Genomic DNA, 18,501 nt, shown 5'->3' with positions numbered 1-18,501 from the left:
AAACGAAAGTCGATCGATTCTAGAAAATAAATTTTCTATATTTCGCCTCCTATATATATTGGGATATCCGTTTGGTATATTAGTTATAGTTATGCGATGTTTTATATCTACCGTTCGCACTTACATAATGCAATCAAATTGTATTCAATAAAATCGAAAATCCATCGGTATCAATCGAAAAACGAATACTTAATCGAAACGGACTTTCATTTTATTAGGATTGATGTGTTGAATAATTCATCAAATATATCTTCAATGCCGTTAATATCAACGAAATGATATCAAATTACCATAACGGTAGACAATTCACATATTGAAGACGTAAATGTTTTATAAAACCATACAGAGGACACCTATAGTATACAAATAAATACGTACCTTAAGCTTCCTTATTATATAGGCATATTTTGTGATGCCCTATTGTGATACGTTTAACCCAAAAACCTTTTAGTCTCTACTTTCATAAATAATTTCTTGTTGTAAATCTTAATGGTAAACGTGACGCAATAATATGTCTACGATTACACGATTAATAACGATTACACGCTGATGACACATTGATGTATACTATCCCTCCCAAGGAGGTGCTCTTTGGATATTATTTACTGTTCTACTGATGATTTTGTCAACCAATCTTCTTCTTTTCAAGTCTATATTGTGTCCACTACTAGCTGGACAACATGCCTAACGTGAATATCGGTTAGCACGCCTTCAGGATTTTGTCTGGTACTAATTATATCTGCGCCTAAAGTTAGACTCAGACATTTGTTCACAAAGTTATGAATGGGTCGCGCCATTCATGTCATTCTTCTGTGTAAGATTCGTAGAGAGCACCAAATACCCAAATTACCTAGATTATGAAGCTTGCGCTGAACGCTACCACTGAGCCTACCCTTACCGCCCCAGATTACTTCGAGTTACGGTTAAAGGCATGTGCCATAACATTACACTAGTACTCGATTCGAAAAACATTCGCTCTACAACTTTCAATTGCGAGCGCAAGTAAATTGTTTATTGAAAAAGGCATGTCGTAAAACGAATCCCTTTTTACTGCACCTCTGTTGTAACTAATAAACCTTGATCTCATATCACACGTCATTCAATTCCAACGCTTTCATAATAAGTGCAGCCGTCGCTCCAAATGAATCAAAAACTTTGTCCTGGTTTTAATTAACAACGTCCCGATTATTCTATCATACTTAAGCAGTTCGCTCGTTTTAAGTTTTGCGATTAATGTCATATTGTTTGATAAATAGAAGCAGTAAAAGGTATTTATTGCATAAAAGCACAACAAGCTTTAAGGGAGATTTTCATTCCAACAAGTTTATTCGATGCAGCGCACACACACTGTGGGTGCAGATACCGTACAAGTTATTCTATATAATACATTTAGAATTTATAAATGGGTGATCCCATTCGATCCTACTTTACACACAAAATATATTTTCTATAAAAGTTCAGAAAAGTATGAGAATTTAAACAACAATTTATACAGAGTTGAGAGAAATTTATAAATGTTGGTGGAAATGTTTCTTCGCAATAACGAATGCTTTATAGAGCTAGTTTGTGAACGAGTAGCGAAAATAAAAAAAGTTTTGTTTTTGAATAATCTAAAGATAAAATTTCAATTTCATTCATGATTCACGAAGACTAACGTCATGAATGTCGTAGGGGATTGTCCATAAAAGACAGCCGTATTTTTTCTTTGGAAACCTAAACGGGCATCGTTCTTTGGATTGTCTAACTCGCAGTTCTCTCTTTGAAAAATATTTTTTGTTATGCAAGATGCCTTCAAGGCTGAATTTTTGCATGCCAATGTAGTGGAAAAGTGGACGAAAAGTCTGAGCATATTTCGAATTTCAGCTCCAATCCTTTTCGTCGTTAGCAGCCAGCAACCACATGAATATTGAAAAATATACACACACAAAAAACAGATTTGTTTTCATCACAGTTAAACGACCATAAAATATACACCCACTATCGCTTAGTCGACTGGAATTCTGAATATACAATTCTAACATTTTATCTATTGACGGCTGGTGGGCCTTTTCAACAGAATTTATTTATTTGCATTTCGTGGAGAAGTTAAATCTCAAAACCGCTGAAACGAAGACTATACGAAGCGAACACAATATTTACATATTTCTGCCATATAAATTGACAAGGGTTAACATATGGTTATTGTACATTTCGATGTTTATGGCACTAAACACTGTTCGGTCATATAATGTACAATACTTTTGTGGTCAAATATTTGCTTGGGCTTCGGATTATCAGATATTCATTATTTTGTGTTGTTTCCGAATTTTATTTATAATGGTTGGTCTATACATACATTGTACATAATGACGCTTACACAGTATTATACATGGTCGGACAATATTCTTTATAAATATTTTCCGAACTTTATGGTTTAGGTTAAATGATTGAGAAAGGTTATGGTATTTCCTATACGCTTCATTTAAATGTACAGTTACTTTACCAAGAGTAAACACAGAGTGGTTGCATAACGTTGTGGTTTTACTCGATCCAGCGAGTGCTTTTTGTCGAAAAATGTATATTGAAAATTAAGCCTCGGTTTTACTAATTCTCTGAACACGATTTTCATCATAGAAATTCAAAATTTCAAAATTTAAAGTCGACTTCTAGTGGTCTGAGCGTAATGATATCTTATAGACTGATACGCAAAGGGATTATACTTAAGTAGATGTGTTCGTCATTCGTTACCACATGATTAATGATTTTGGTAATCATTCAGAAACTTTCTCGTATTGACGTGACACTAATTTTGACTAAATGAGCCAATTGGGACTAAATGGATTAATTAGGACTGAATGGGTCAATTGGGACTAAATGGGTTTTTGGGACTAAATTGGATAATTAGGACTGAATGGGATAATTGGTAGGACAGGGACTAAATGATATAGGATTAAATGGGATTAGCCAATCTTGGGGTGCCGCAGTTCACTTTATTCCATTTAATTCCACATCAAGTCCCATTTAGTAGAAAAAGTGCCTAGTGTTTTGGTATATACAACGAGCAGAAACTGGTCCTCGACCAGGTCTAATTATATGTGCAATTGAAGGCTATTGTGCCCGCATGTTAGTAAGCGGGCGTGACGCAAGTCCACTACCAAAAATGTTTAACCGAAAAACTTTTGAGAACGGCGGAGCATATTTACAGCAACTTTTTGACTTCTCCCACTTAACTCCAACGACCCCTAAACTAGGATATCTGGAATCTAGGAATCCATACGAGTTCAACGAGCTATCACACGTTACTGCAGCCGTAACATTGTTGTAAAATTTTCTTTCACAAATTTTTTGAGTCAATTTTTTGTTGATAAAATTTTGGGTACGACGCACAATGCGTCACCCTCAGCGATATCAGTTATTTTGTAAGTACGATAAAGGACTTGCGTCACATTTACCCTTTAAGGGTTTTTTGACTGATAATTGTTTACTAAAAGTCATATCACATTCTCTTGATTGCCAAGGCGTTTGAGTCAATTTCGCATGACCCCAAGTGGACCTGTTCCCAGCATCTCGACATGTAATTCTTATCCTAACGTTAACATTGACCATGATTGAATTCGTTTCCGAAAATATTTCCCTCTCGAGCTCGAGTGGAATAGCATTTATGTTAAATTAAATACAAACAAACCAGCATAAGTACTTACTTAAGCATTTATTTTATTGCTTGCATGTTTTTTCGTCGTCGCAAGAGATATAAATAATAAAGCGTTAGTGGACCACTACCAATTTGATACCGTTACTTACATGTTTGCTCTAATTTCGGAAGAAACGAATTATGGCACCAGTTCCATAAAACATAAAATGCTAAGAGCATTCAGACATACCAGTGTAATATGTATGTATATGTATATAAAGGCACACACACATACCACATAAATACTTTACTGCTTTTAATTCTCGAAGATAATTTTTGGTGTGTCTACAAAACATAGAAAATGTTATGTTGGTGTATACTTACAACACAAACTACACAAGTCTCGACACAAGCATTTACAACAACGGTACAAGGCAGCACAGAAAGCTTTAATTTTCGTAAAAGCATCATTTTCACATTCTTTACTTTATGCTGGCAACATTAATTTCAAATTGTGTACATAAACGTCGTACATTAACCCTTTAAGTGCCGCCGTTAGTGTCGTATAGAAATTAATATTATAATATAAGTTTCCATACCACACACAACTCCACTATTGATATTACCGTAGGCCTCTATATATTTGTGCTCTGGTACTAACTGTGTCCCACATCGCGTAAATCGTAATATGGTTTGTTGTACATTTATGTACTACGAATATAATGTGCGATTGGTTCATCCATAAACAATATTATGAATGTGTGTCATTTGGATTATTATATGTGCAAAAATTGTCTGTGTTAATGTAATATGTAGAGCTCGGTGATCAATGGAAATAATAGACAATGGTTGTTGTTGTATAACTATGTTTCTGCTGTATATTTTAAACAACAATAAGACTCTCGTGAACGAACAGTGTTCTCATTCATTACAAATTAATTTTGCATTAATAACGCATCACTTATATGCATCATTACAATTTATGATACGGTGCGCCGCGCGGCGGTTGTACACTTCTTATAAATATAATGCTATGAAATGGAAGCATTATTTTCCTCTTCACTAAATTATGCATAGTTGATATATGTGTCTAATTGACTGCATACAGTTGAAGCACCGTTTTCTTTTTCGTAGCGTTTGGGTCTGCTTGCGGTTCAAGACCTATTCAAAACTAAAAAGCTTACCGAGCTGCAACTATAAATAATGTGTGAAGATGCCATTATGTTCGTTTAATTTTGTTACACTTTTTCCTTCATAGTTAAATAGAAAATGCTCACTTGAAAAAGGGGAATTTTTGTTTTTTAATTTTAAAACATTTCTTCTGCATGCTGAAGAATACAGAATTTGAAGGAAGCATTCATTCGCAATGAACGGAATTGCTGCACAATTTGAAAGAAACGTTATCGTCGCAAGCTACAATGTAATTATGTACAAGAATTTTAGACAAAACATTTCGACAATAATGCAGTTTATTTTCATGCAAATACCAGTTATACAGATACTTTACGGATTTACTGGGTGGGGGCTATTGACATACGAACACATAGCGCTGAAAACACGAATAATGGGAAAATAGCTATTTTCATAATAAGGCAGTAAAAGGGAATGTTTTGCGCACTAGATGTGAGATTGCCGATACGAGCGAAGCGAGTTCAGCAATACATTGTGTGCGCTAAACCACACACGATGCGGTTGAATGAATTTTAACTGAGCATTTCGATGCACTTTTTATATTTTTGGATATTATTAGTCAGCTCGGAGCCCTGAACAAGGTTCCACAAAATTTTTAGCCCCGTACGAAGTACTGGGGGCTTATAAGATTAATATGCCGTTTGTAAAATGTTGAATTGGAAGCAGACGGTAAGGGCAAAGCATTTGTCTATGTTCATAGATAACGAATCCGCAATAAAAAAAATGTCCGTCTGTCCGTCTGTCCGTGACCCCTATAGCTAGAGTAAATCACCTTTTTTCAAAATTCTTTTTTTCCCCGATTGGTATCGACAAAAGTAAGGTCAAGTTCGAAAATGAGCATGGTAGGGTCGGCCCTTCCAGAGCTAGGGTCCTATAGGTGTTTTTCAGTCTTTCAACGATATCTACAGAAATAGCTGCTTGTGATATATCAAATGAAAGGTATTGACGAGTAGAACAAAGTTGCTGAACATTTTTTTTGGGTAAGATGCAACGCGGGCTTGTTGGGAGGGCTCAAAGGTCGTTACTCGGCCCTAAGTGTTTTTTGCACATAAATCGAGTAAATTTCATCCGATTTTGCAAGATTTAGTTTTTTATGGAAGGTAATTGAATACCGAAAAGAACGTGTCGAAAAAAGTTTCAAATTTGGGCCCTTCGACTAAGGCCGCTACTCGGCCCTAAGTGTTTTTTGCACATAAATCGAGTAAATCTCATCCGATTTTGCTAGTTTTTGTTTCATTTGAGAGATAATTGAATGCCGAATAGAATGATGACGAAAAAAGTTTCAAATTTGGTCCCTTGGACTAAGGCCGCTACTCGGCCCTAAGTGTTTTTTGCACATAAATCGAGTAAATCTCATCCGATTTTGCTAGTTTTTGTTTCATTTGAGAGATAGTTGAATGCCGAATAGAATGATGGCGAAAAAAGTTTCAAATTTGGTCCCTTGGACTAAGGCCGCTACTCGGCCCTAAGTGTTTTTTGCACATGAATCGAGTAAATCTCATCCGATTTTGCTAATTTTTGTTTTATTTGAGACGTAATTGAATACCCAATGGAAAGTTGGCAAAAAATTTTGGGTTTCTAAAATAATGTCGTAAATTGTTTTTTTTTTTTAGAGGTACTTCGTACGGGCTTTCGTAATTGCGCAATGCGCAATTTTAAAAATGAATACTTTCAGTAAATTTGACCATGCATTTTGGTAACAGACGCATTAGAGGGTTGTAGACGTATTAGGGTTCCGGGCGTATTACGGCTACGGACGTATTATGGTTACGGACGAAATAGGATTACGGGTCGTACGGGGCTAAGTCGCAGCAAACGCTCCGACTGTTCTGATGCCTCGTTTTATTTTCATCAGTACCGTCGTAGACATTTAACCCATCCTGTTTACAGAGAGAGTGGTGGTAAACTGGTTGTGGTTTCAATCGATACTTCAATCGAACATTTCATGTGAAGGGTTGCCAAAGGTGATTTTCCATCATTCGCGAGGCGTGTGTCTACTCAAGTCATGATTCTATACAGTACATCCCGTATCCAGACCCAGGAGCTTACTGAGAAGTATAGCGTCGAATATATTGCGACGTGTAAAAATCAGTGATTAGATGGTTTTGTTGAGAAGAATTTATTAGATGGGCCTACATAAATGATCTAATAACCAAATCAAATTGAGCATGAGTGCTTCCAAGTTCTCCAAAAATATTCCCCATCTATACTGTGTATTATCCCCAATCAGACATCAACGAATCTCAACAGATTTAAATGTACAAAATATATAGCCAAAACTTCGTCGAACTGTTGTTGAAAATAATTAAATTATTACGTTCATGAAAACTGATATGGGAAAAGGGTCCGCTGATCACCGCACATACAATATTCAAAATATTTCCACGCCGCACAGATAATAACCAAAATTGATATCTCGATGGAATGAATTTAATTTATAAGCAAAATTTTGTGGCTTCGTCAGCTTTCTATAAAGTCTATGCGGTTTACTGGAACATTACTGCTTATTGTGTATAGTCTTTCATATTTTATTCTTCCTTCAACACTCCTGCGAACCATTTCTGATATATTAAGACGATGTCTGAGGTTTTGTGATAAATTGCACTAAATATGGGAGAAATTTTGGGATCTCGTTTCTTAATCGATGTAAATATTTCACTCCGGTCACATACATCATTTTTCCCACCAGCAGTGTTTCCTTGTTGTTCGCTAATATTTCACTCGGACACAAATGATATCTCGCTACAACTTTTCCACGTTGAAAAATACGGTTAGTTATACACGAGAGTGTATGTACGGTTACAGCTACATTATCCGTAAAGTTTATGTGTGTTCTGTGCTCCACGTAACGACTCACAAAAGCTAAACGAATTTAGCAAAATAATGTGCTTGCGTAAGTGGGTGTAGTTTACGTCTAATTTAGACAAATTCTCTCCCGTTGGAAATACTGAACATAAAACCGAACTTTGACTTTTAATAGTCGCAATTTTTGTGTGTGAAAAACTGGTTTAAGTGTTAGTCTCTGCCATTGTAATGTATCTCAACACCCTTTGCCGTTTAAATAAAGTAAAAAACCTTTCACGATATTTCCGAAAAGTGGTATCGTTTTGTTGAACAAATGTGGGTTGATTATCTTATGGTGGATGAAAGGAATGACTCGAACTTTTCGAAAATCTCAATTGTCATCATTGTTACGTAATAATATCCGGAGTCGTCTAACATAAGGAAATACACCGGGTTTCCAGTTTCATACATAGAACAATCTATGGTCTCATTGCGTTCGACTGTAATAATGTATATATCATTAGCTCCACTCAACTCGAACTATAAAACGTGTTACACAATTTTAATGGTGACACGTGTTCATATGTTTTTTGCTTGAGCTCATTCGAGATGACTTTTGACGTAATTACGGGGTTTACGAAAGTAAATGTAATAAAATGGTTCTTCACGTTCACTTATGTTATTTACGTGGTTAAGAATGTTTCCACTTTTTCGCGTAATTTGTCGAGAAGATAGTTGTGGAAATCAGTGCCGGACTGGCTACCAAAAGACGCTCCTATAGAATGTAGGAAAAAGCGCCTAAAATGAAGAAAAGGCGTCAAAAAGCTTTATTGAAAGGCGACACAATACAGCGAATTCAATAAAATTACTAAAGACGCGCTTGTGATTTTCCAAGTCGCCTCATGTGGCCAGAGTTCGGACCTGGTTGAAATACAATTTTTGATATTTTTACAAGAGGCAAAATTGTCGAAGTAGATGTGGAATAAAAATTGGGAAATAGATTCATCAATCGTTGGGTCTAGGGCTTCATAATGAAAGCAACTGAAATTGGAGGCGTTGGAGAAGCAGATGTCGAATGAAAATATTTTTGACTGCATATCTGGCGCCATCTTTCCATCTCTAAAATCTAAATATGCCTTAACAAGCCATGAAGGGTTCGATCATTACTATCCCAGTTTCGTTATAAAAGATAAGGGTAGGTCACTTATGAGTTGAGCGCAAAGGCGGTGGCACCCATGAGTTGCAACGTTATCTGTGGCACGACCTAGGTTTAAGAAAGTTTTTTTGACAATTTCAAACTTACCTAAAAACATAGCTAATGGCGACCCGTACGAAACACCTATTCATATCAAGCTGTTTCGGCCTCAGGTTACAGTAATGGCCCTAGGTCAGCGTGGTCTGACCATCATCAGTTGCTTGTTACTGCACCTTTTAGCAAGACAGCGGGCATATGATCGTTTGTGAACTGGTAAAACGTCATACCTGAATTTCTTTGACTTATTAGTCACAACAAGTACAATTATTGGAAATGAAAACTCTTCATTTCTTTTACTTCATTCTCTACTGAAAAGCTATTCGCCCTTTAAAATCACTTACATTATCTTTCTTTGCCTTGTTAGCATATACAAATAAATTGCTGGAGGCAATATAGACAGCCCCGCACGAACAGCTATATACCGCTATATTTACCTATATTTCACTGGAAATAAACATTCCACAAATGAATTTGCTATTATATAGCTCTACATGCCTGTATATTGCTCAATATAGCTGTATATAGATATTTATAGAAGTCCACATATGGGATTCCTAAAACCCCCCACACATAACCAATTACTTCTCTGTTAACAGAAACTCTCTAAGTACCATTTTTCCCAAGATATATCACTTTTAATAAAATCCAATATGGCAGCCGGCAGCCATTTTGTTAAGCGACCTGAAATAGTACTGACGCTTTACATTCGTTAATACCTTTCAAACAAAAAAAAATCATGAAATTCGGTCAAAATTTACTCGAGATATTGACAAAATACTCCACGTTCACTGTACGGCCGAGTAGCCAGATAAGAGCTCACTCCAAGAGACCTAGCTCACGCTCCGGAGAACATAATTTCATAAACTTTTTTTTCCTGATTGGTACAGTCAATACCTATCCAATAAAGCTAAAACAGACGAAATATGTTCAAATGTGGCCGACCTACAAGAAAAACTGCTTGCCGCCCTGTGCCTGTTTCACACCAAGGGGTCTAACTCACGAGTCGGTCATCCGATTTCCATAAATTTTTTTTTTTAGTCGATCGGTATTGTAAATACCTTTTATTTGACGTATCACTTACAAGTGTAACGTTTAATTGTCTGGAGATATCGTCGAAAAACCGTAAAGCACTTATTGGGCCACAGCTCGAGAGGGGTCGATCCAAAATCACTCATCTTCGAACTTAGCCTGTCTTTTGACATTACCAAACGGAAAAAAAAAAAATCAAAATCGGATGCGTTTTACTCAAGTTATCGTGCAGACGGACAGACGGACATTTTTTTTTTCACTGATTCGGCATCTCTAGACAACCACAATAGGTCTCCCCTTACTCAGGGAGTCCAATTCGACGTGTTACAAACGTATGCGTAAAAATATTTTATTTCCTGCTCCTTGCGAAAGTTGACAATTACATAGCAGTTTGCCCCAGCGAGAGTGATCCATTACATGAAGAATGTTTTTGGTACATTTTAAGTGAATTCCTTTCGAATATTTGAGACTGACATTTCTCACCTGAAAAATGGTCAATTGTTACAGAGTGCCAGCAAATTACATTGCAATTTTAATCTCAAACAAATCCTGAAAATTTCACATTTTTATGGGGATAGGAATCTAATTGCACCTTCAATCATTTGTTGTCCAGAATAATTTACATTTTTCTACCGATAAATAACCATTATACTCCTAAAGTAGATCAAACATGCAGAGCCATTATTTTCCTACCTATCAGCAATGCCCGCAGCAGGTAATAAATACATATTTGCCACTACTTTCAAAAGAATGCTAAGATGGTCTTTGCACATAAAGTGTTTTTACCAAAAGCTATATTCATTAAGCTTTAATTTGACCTAAGACATGTACGACTCAGATAAATGTATTATATATGCGACGACATATTAGATAGTCATTGATATAAAGAGCTTCCTACGTACACATAAATGGTACGATATAGCTCTGTAGTACGGTACTGAAGTGTATTTGATGATACACCAAGTATGTTTAATAAACATGAATCTATTCTAAGCATCTTTGTACTCATACCCTCATCTTGTGCCGATCTGTATATTAAAATAGTATACAACAATGTGCCTCCATTGTACATAACGGTCTCTTTTATTCGTTCTCACCGGGGAGATAGTGTAATGATTATGTAGCTGGCTTACACGTTCAGTTTATACTCAAATTCAAGAGTATGACTAACAAATTAATAGGCTCCACACCTCTCCACTTAATTCAAGAGGGAATATTTGCATGACGAACTTTGGAATTACTAATTTATTATTTGGAAAGGCTTCGTCGAAGACTCGGTGCTGAGAAAATAATTTTGTTTTTTGGTAAAATGTAAATTTATTTATGACTGTTTTTTGGGTCATGAATGCTATGTTATAAATGATATGTTGGCCAGCCAGTCAGGAACAGAGGAATTAAATTAAAAAAAAAGAAGAAATCGGAAATGTTGAATTGACATTTTAGAAATGGAAACAGAATTTTTGATTTCAAAATAATTTGAAATTAAGACGACACATCAGTGTCATTCCAATTTCATTTTATGTTAATGTCATTAAAAATGCTAACCTTAAGGATAAAATATGCCAAGTGCACATAAATAAGAAGCAACGAAAGCGAAAAGAAAGAAGATTTTCAATTTATTATTTATTACTCCGATTTCTCAGTTTTCCTGGAAAATTTTTCCAGTATTTTTCATGAATAAGATTTAAATTCTTTTTAGACCCGTACGAAGTACTGGGGTCTTATAGGTTTACGCATACGTTTGTAACACGTCGAATTGGACTCCCTGAGTAAGGGGAAACCTATTGTGGTTGTATAGAGATGCCAAATCCGCGAAAAAAAAAATGTCCGTCCGTCTGTCCGTCCGTCTGTCTGTGGGTTCTCTAACTTGAGTAAAACGCATCCGATTTTAAAAATTCTTTTTTTCCTCGTTTGGTAATGTCAAAAGACAGGCTAAGTTCGAAGATGGGTGATTTCGGATCGACCTCTCCGGAGCTGGGGCCCAATAAGTGCCTAAGTGTTTTTCGACGATATCTCCAGACATTTAAGCACTACACTTGTCAGTGATACGTCAAATAAAAGGTACTTACAATACCGATCGACAAAAAAAAAGTTTATGGAAATCGGATGACCGACTCGTGAGTTAGACCCCTTGGTGTGAAACAGGCACAGGGCGGCAAGCAGTTTTTGCTTGTAGGTCGGCCACATTTGAACATATTTCGTCTGTTTTAGCTTTATTAGATAGGTATTGACCGTACCAATCAGGGAAAAAAAGTTCATGAAATTATGTTCTCCGGAGCGTGAGCTAGGTCTCTTGAAGTGAGCTCTTATCTGGCTACTCGGAAGTTCAGTGAACGTGGTGTATTTTGACAATATCTCGAGTAAATTTTGACCGAATTTCATGATTTTTTTTTTGTTTGAAAGGTATTAACGAATGTAAAGCGTCGGTACTATTTCCGGTCTCCTAACAAAATGGCTGCCGGCGGCCATATTGGATTTTAGTAAAATAGAAATATCTTGGGAAAATTGATACTTAGAGAGTTTCTGTTAACATGGAAATAATTTGTTATGTGTGTGGGGTTTCAGGGATTCCATATATGGACATCTATATATATCTATATTCACCTATATTGAGCTATATACAGGCATATAGAGCTATATAATAGCATATTTATCTGTGAAATGTTTATTTATAGTGAAATATAGTTAAATATAGCGGTATATAGCTGTTTAAATAGGAATTTATGAAATTTGTCTTCGTACGGGGCTGTCTATATTGCCTCCGGCAATTTAGTTGTATATGATAACAAGGCAAAGAGTGGATAATGTAAGTGATTTTAAAGGCTTTTGACACGAATAGGTGTTTCGTACGGGTCGGCGTTAGCTATGTTTTTTTTAAATCTCAGGTCGAAAGCATTTCATCAAGATTATTATTTTCCAAAAAAAAGACGTTTGTACAGTGAGTGCATTAACATTTCAGTAAAAACGTGATAAACGAAAAGAACTAGCCGACCATCTGTAGGTTTACTTTTGTTCCGTGGGTAGAAATTTTTTTATTTTATGTAATCTGTATTATGTTAATGGGTTTTCTACAAAAAAAATCGCTTCCGATCTAGCAGAGTGTTTGTCATTTATAAACAAATCGCAAAATAAGAGAAAAATTTTGGTGTCAATCCAACTTCCACCTGAGCTCCTTAAATGCATATGTGGTCTAAACCTGGGCCAAATTATAAACGAACGTCGAAAAATGTAGTGGGAGAATGTTGTTGTTCTCTGGCTTTCTCAAAGATATTGCCTAACGCAACGATTAAACTGTGATTTTAAGTTAGAAGAGTTCTCAGAGCCTAATGTCTCTAGTAACCGGCATCCTACGCTTTAAAAATCCTTCTATTTTAGGAGTTTTAGGAGGTTTTTAGTCTTAGGTCTTAGGAGATTTTTAGGAGCTTTCGTCATAAATTCATCATTGTAGGATGCTGATAACCCCAAATTTTTTGTATAAAGCTCATATTTTTCCTTTTACAGTGGCTATTTCTAAGAAGTCTCTGTTACTTGTAACATCTTTCGATTTCCTACGTGCAAAGTAAAGGATACAGGATCGGAAGTGGATCTATCAAGAAAAATTCTAGGCTCACCCAAAGTTACCAAAAAACTCTCAATTTTGGACATAAGACCACTGTCGCCATGGCCTGATGAGAAATGGTATTCTTGAACTGCATATTAATGCAAAACGTCGAATCGCCTTACAGACAGAGGATATGGAAAAGACGAGAAAGTTGGATTGTCTGGTTTGAGATGTTTGTCTCGTCATACATATTATATTATAATTTGATCGAGCTATCGTCGCTGTACTCACCGAAAATGTTTAGAACCAAAGGCTCTATACCAGGCAAGAGTTGACCGAGGTATAGAGCCTTTGTTAGAACTAAATAAGACCAATGAAACTACAAACATACATACTTTCATTGAACAAAATGAATTGTTAATTTGAAAATGAGTGAGACTCTTCCAAATTGTTTTTCAAAGAAAATTATGTCCCAAAAATCATGTGTATCGGCAGTATCTGAATCCAGGATCAACCAACACTAAAATTAAACTGAATTTTCAAAAACATTTGCTTTATTGTGGTCGAAAAATGAAAAGCGCCGAAGGAGAAATGTTTAAGTTATTTTACTCATCCATTGACTGGGTTGATCTTGATCCTGATTTATGGAAATTTATTGAGATTTTCGACCTTCTCATTTTAGGAGTTTTAGGAGATTTACAAGGTTTTAGGAGGATTTGTGAAATTTTAGGAATTTTAGGAGGTGTGTGAGGCCTGTAGTAAGAATATCCTGGACACGACAACCCTAAAAAAATCTTTTTGCATCCGGAGTCTACGACAGGAGTATTACAAGTTTCAATCAGGGCATCTCTTCTAAGAGGAAAAAGCCTGTAAAGTGGACGTCTAAAGACTGTGAAAGGCATTAATCAGTTTTCACAATTTGTACTTTAACTCAATTAGTTGGAGCATCGTTGCGGTAAGGTAAAAATTAAGTGTTCGTGTTGAACGAAGTTGTTTTTTAACTCAAAATGTTCACTTAACGTTACCAATCGAAATGTCGAAATCTAGCCTTTAGCAGATATCTGTCTAAAACTGAGGATATGTTGATATCAGATCGGAAAAGTTTTTGGTCCTATGTGAAATCGCGCAAAAAAATTGTAGGCTATCCTTCCATGATGCGTAGACGTGATAAGAAGTCTTCTACTCCTATCGGAACGTGCGCTTTTCGCTGAGTTCTTTGAAAGTGCCTACGTCGTTGACAACGAAAATGAATCGGACGTGTCTCGTAAGTTTTACACCATTGATAAACGTTGTTGATGTTGGATCGATTTGTTCTACTGCTGATGGTGTCTTGATACCAGCAAAGATGAAGGGTCTGATAACATCGCACCCATTCTTTTAAAGAATTGTATTCTCCTCTCCTCCGTATTTTTACCTCGTACATTTGATGTAAATTGTAGTTTTTAGACATTTTACATGCTACTGCTACATGCGTTCGAAAACCGTACTTTTCTTCTCTCAAGCACTACTTTCGACGCACTGAACCACTCAACATGTAAAATATACATGTAAGGTCGCTGACCATGATGTGTGGTATTGTGACAATTTTTAACTTTGTACGTCGTTTTCTTGAAATCCTTTGACATCCAGGAGTAATGGCTAACTTTATTGTGAAGATTCAATATTTAAAAAATTTCTTTAATTAAGTTTAATATTTTAATTGGATCGAGATTTGTGTTATGGTGTCCGTGATTTGCGGTATTTCATATGAAATTCAATAGAGACCGATATTTGGAGGTATCTAAAGCGTCATACAAATTATACCGCAAATCAAAGTCCAAGAGAATCGTGATTTGCGGTATAATTTGTTTTACATGTAAATTTACATAAGCAAATCATGAACATGATCAGGTTTTCGCATCCGCGAATCATGGTCAGCGACCTTACATGTAAAATATACTACATAATTGGAGATAGTAAAATGAAAAGTCTCTTTTTCGTATGTTTGGCTGTACCAGGATCAACACGTTTCACACGAAAGCTCTACTTTTCATCCTTTTATTCCTTGTCATGTAAAATACTATTTCACGACCTCGTCGTTATGATCTTACACACATTTTAATGGATGCGGTTGTGGGAACAATGGCAACGAGTTGCACTGTCGCTGATTAGATGACGAGCCCGCATAACGAATTAGTTGGTCTTGTGGCCAGAAAATGTGTTCATTTGTGTTATTCGTATACAGAGACATAAATTTAGATTAACAACGTCAATGGTGCCATAAAAAAAATGTAATGGACCGTTATTGTCGAAGTCTCTGTTTTTCCGCCATGCGAAAAAAACGAATGAAAAGCTTTAATATAAACCGGGGAAAAATCATCACTGTTACGTCAAAACCTCAACTAACAAAAAAGAATTCCGAGAGTCAGTATAAATTCTCATTATGGCGTACATTGTTCGGTACGTATGCAATATAAGTCACCACACCCTAAAATCCCGTTCGAGAAGAAAAAAAAACAGGCAAACGAATCACTACATGCATGTTTAATGAAGTTTTTTTTCGTATAGGATGCTCTAGAACATAAAACCTTCTACTTTTTCCACACAGCTAAATTTAAAAATTTAGAAAAAAAAAACGAAGTAAAAAAGAAGAGCAAAATCATGAAACATGTAAAACTTAATTAATTTTCCCTTTTTTTTCTCGTTCCAGCGGATAGTTCCTTTTTATTGGCAAACGCTCAAATTGTTGATTTTCCGATTGTTTACTGCAATGAATCGTTCTGCAAAATTAGCGGCTATAATCGTGCTGAAGTTATGCAAAAATCGAGCAGGTGAGTGGAGAACATAACATTCTGATCAATCATTTAAAGTTTAGCATTTATGTGTGTATCAGGCGAAACTTATCATAGTCTCTTCTCTCTCACGGTGGGGCTGAACGAACTTTAAGTAAAAGTGTAAGTTAACATCCCGGGTTTTTTCATAAGAGAGTTAGGGGGGGGATGTGCTATTCAAGTCAACAAGTTTTAGCAAAATCTCCTGAGCTGTTTCTGCCAGCCAGGGCTTGTAAAACACTGAGGACTTAAGACTGACATTGGAATTGATAGAGGAACCTCGATGCAAAACTCTTTCATCAATATTTTTTGTACAGGATCAAGCATGGCGTATTTGGTATCATTGTATTGGTGAGACCCCAGACTATCACATTAGCAAGCCATTGATATGCAATAATCCTATCAGAAAGGTGTAGAAGCGGCCAAAGTTTGCCGAAGGTAGCCTAAAAGTACAAATTCTGAAAACGTAACAGAGAACTTCGATTCGAAAAAAATTGTTTTGCTATTCGAAAGGGTTTGCAAAACTAGTCTGGGATTACCGTTTAGAGGCTTCCTCACTTCGTAAGGGAGATATCATTCTTTCAACATGCTGAAATTTTGACTTTCAGCTGCTATTGCTCTATTAAGAAAATGTCGAGAGCAATAATTCGTACACTGCAAGTCTTAGAATTTGGCCCTCTGTCAATTCCAATGTCAGTCTTAAGTCCTCAGTGTTTCACAAGCCCTGGCTCACGCTGATACTGGTTCTCAGAAACAGCTCAGGGGATTTTGCTAAAACTTGTTTACTTGAATAGCACTTCCCTGCTCCAACTCACCTATAAAAAAACCCGGGATGTTAACACATTCAAAATAATTGCGGCTTGTCAACTTTCGGCACCCTGGACTTTACTTAAATAGTCGTCGAATATCTCCAAATAAATTTCTAAAAATCTAGAATTTAGTTTTGGATTTTTAGAAATTTATTTGGAGGCATTCCTCGACTATTTAAGTAAAGTCCAGGGTGCCGAAAGTTGGCACTCCGAAATTAATTTCAATCTGTCTTACACTTTTACTTAAAGTTCGACCAACCCCACCGTGATATATATTGGTTCACTCTATACAGTGCTATAAAATCTAATGGTTTCGGTGTGAATAATTGAACTTAATCAACGTGTAACACTTCAAAAGATAGAAGATGTGATGTTGAAATTGGATTGAGGTTATTTATAGTGCATATACAATGTATATTATACATATTAATTGAAAATAAGATTTGAATTTTGAATACACATTCAGCGCATAAAGTGGTTCATGGATGATATGGCTGGAAGGTTTTCAGAATTCCACTGATCCCTCTGCATATACTGTTATCGTATATGTAAAAGCATATATATAGTCAGAACAGACAGCCAATTATGATGAAAAAGGTAATTTCACGTGAAAATTCAAAATGAAAATTGATTTGCATTCCAAACGCGAATTGAATCATTCGTAACAATTTGCTAGAATTGATTTGTTGAATTTTATCTTGTTTGCATAATTGGATGGAATAATGGTCGTTGGTACAAACATAGCTTGAATAACAGACGTAATTAGGATCAAAGTGTTTTTTCTATTACAAATAATAACCGCAATGGGAGCTGTTTCGTTTGCCGAGTAGTCTAAAACCTTTTGAGACAGAGGTCACGTAATCACGAGTTTTGTACGAGATATGTACAGCAAAGTATCCCGTTAAAAGGTCGAAATTTAATGAAGTTCCGTGGCCAGGACCTGCAAATTCATGAAAAGAAAAAGTTTTTTTTACGAAATGGACGACAGGAAAAGGACTCATTATATCATTGCCATTATTGTCATTGTCATTGCACGCTCTAATGTGCTAACAACAGTCTTCTCGTTATTTCCATAGAATCCAAACTATTTCTTGTTTTGATGAATTGTTCAGCCGATTAAAATTTTTATGAATTTACAATAAAGAGATGCCTTGAGGTCGGTCCAATGTTTAGGTTTCATCAACCTTTTTGTGAGAGAAAAGTCCTCAGAAATTTAAACAAAAACAAAATTAAATTAATAGCCAACCGTGCGAGTCACCTCGCTTCGGGCTTAGTTATCAGGTTTTAGAAGAATGTGGGTTTTATTGTCATTTATACAATATTGCGGTTGGTTTTCGGAATGACGTTGAACGAACTATGCCTGCCATTTATATCTACTTTATAGTAGTTGCATGATGAAAACCGAAACGAATTTTTCGAATTTCTCGAAAACATTTCTCATTCTCACATTATATCAATGAATTCATCTGAGA

General features: G+C 35.9%; 1 protein-coding gene across 2 annotated transcripts in view; it reads left to right on the top strand.

Moving 5' to 3' along the window:
• The window catches only part of LOC119074563 (potassium voltage-gated channel protein eag), a 97,044-nt gene that overhangs the window by 41,668 nt on the left and 36,875 nt on the right, over positions 1 to 18,501 (top strand). For both annotated transcript variants that reach the window (XM_037180782.1, XM_037180781.1), the window contains exon 3: positions 16,100 to 16,220. In XM_037180782.1, the coding sequence (XP_037036677.1) occupies positions 16,100 to 16,220 (121 nt within the window). The remainder of the gene's footprint in view (positions 1 to 16,099; positions 16,221 to 18,501) is intronic.

Source organism: Bradysia coprophila, unplaced genomic scaffold (assembly GCF_014529535.1).
Source record: "Bradysia coprophila strain Holo2 unplaced genomic scaffold, BU_Bcop_v1 contig_151, whole genome shotgun sequence".
In the NCBI taxonomy this organism is placed as follows: Eukaryota; Metazoa; Arthropoda; class Insecta; order Diptera; family Sciaridae; genus Bradysia; species Bradysia coprophila.
The sequence above is the reverse complement of the archived record's forward strand: the minus strand, read 5'-3'. Positions and strand labels throughout refer to the sequence as shown.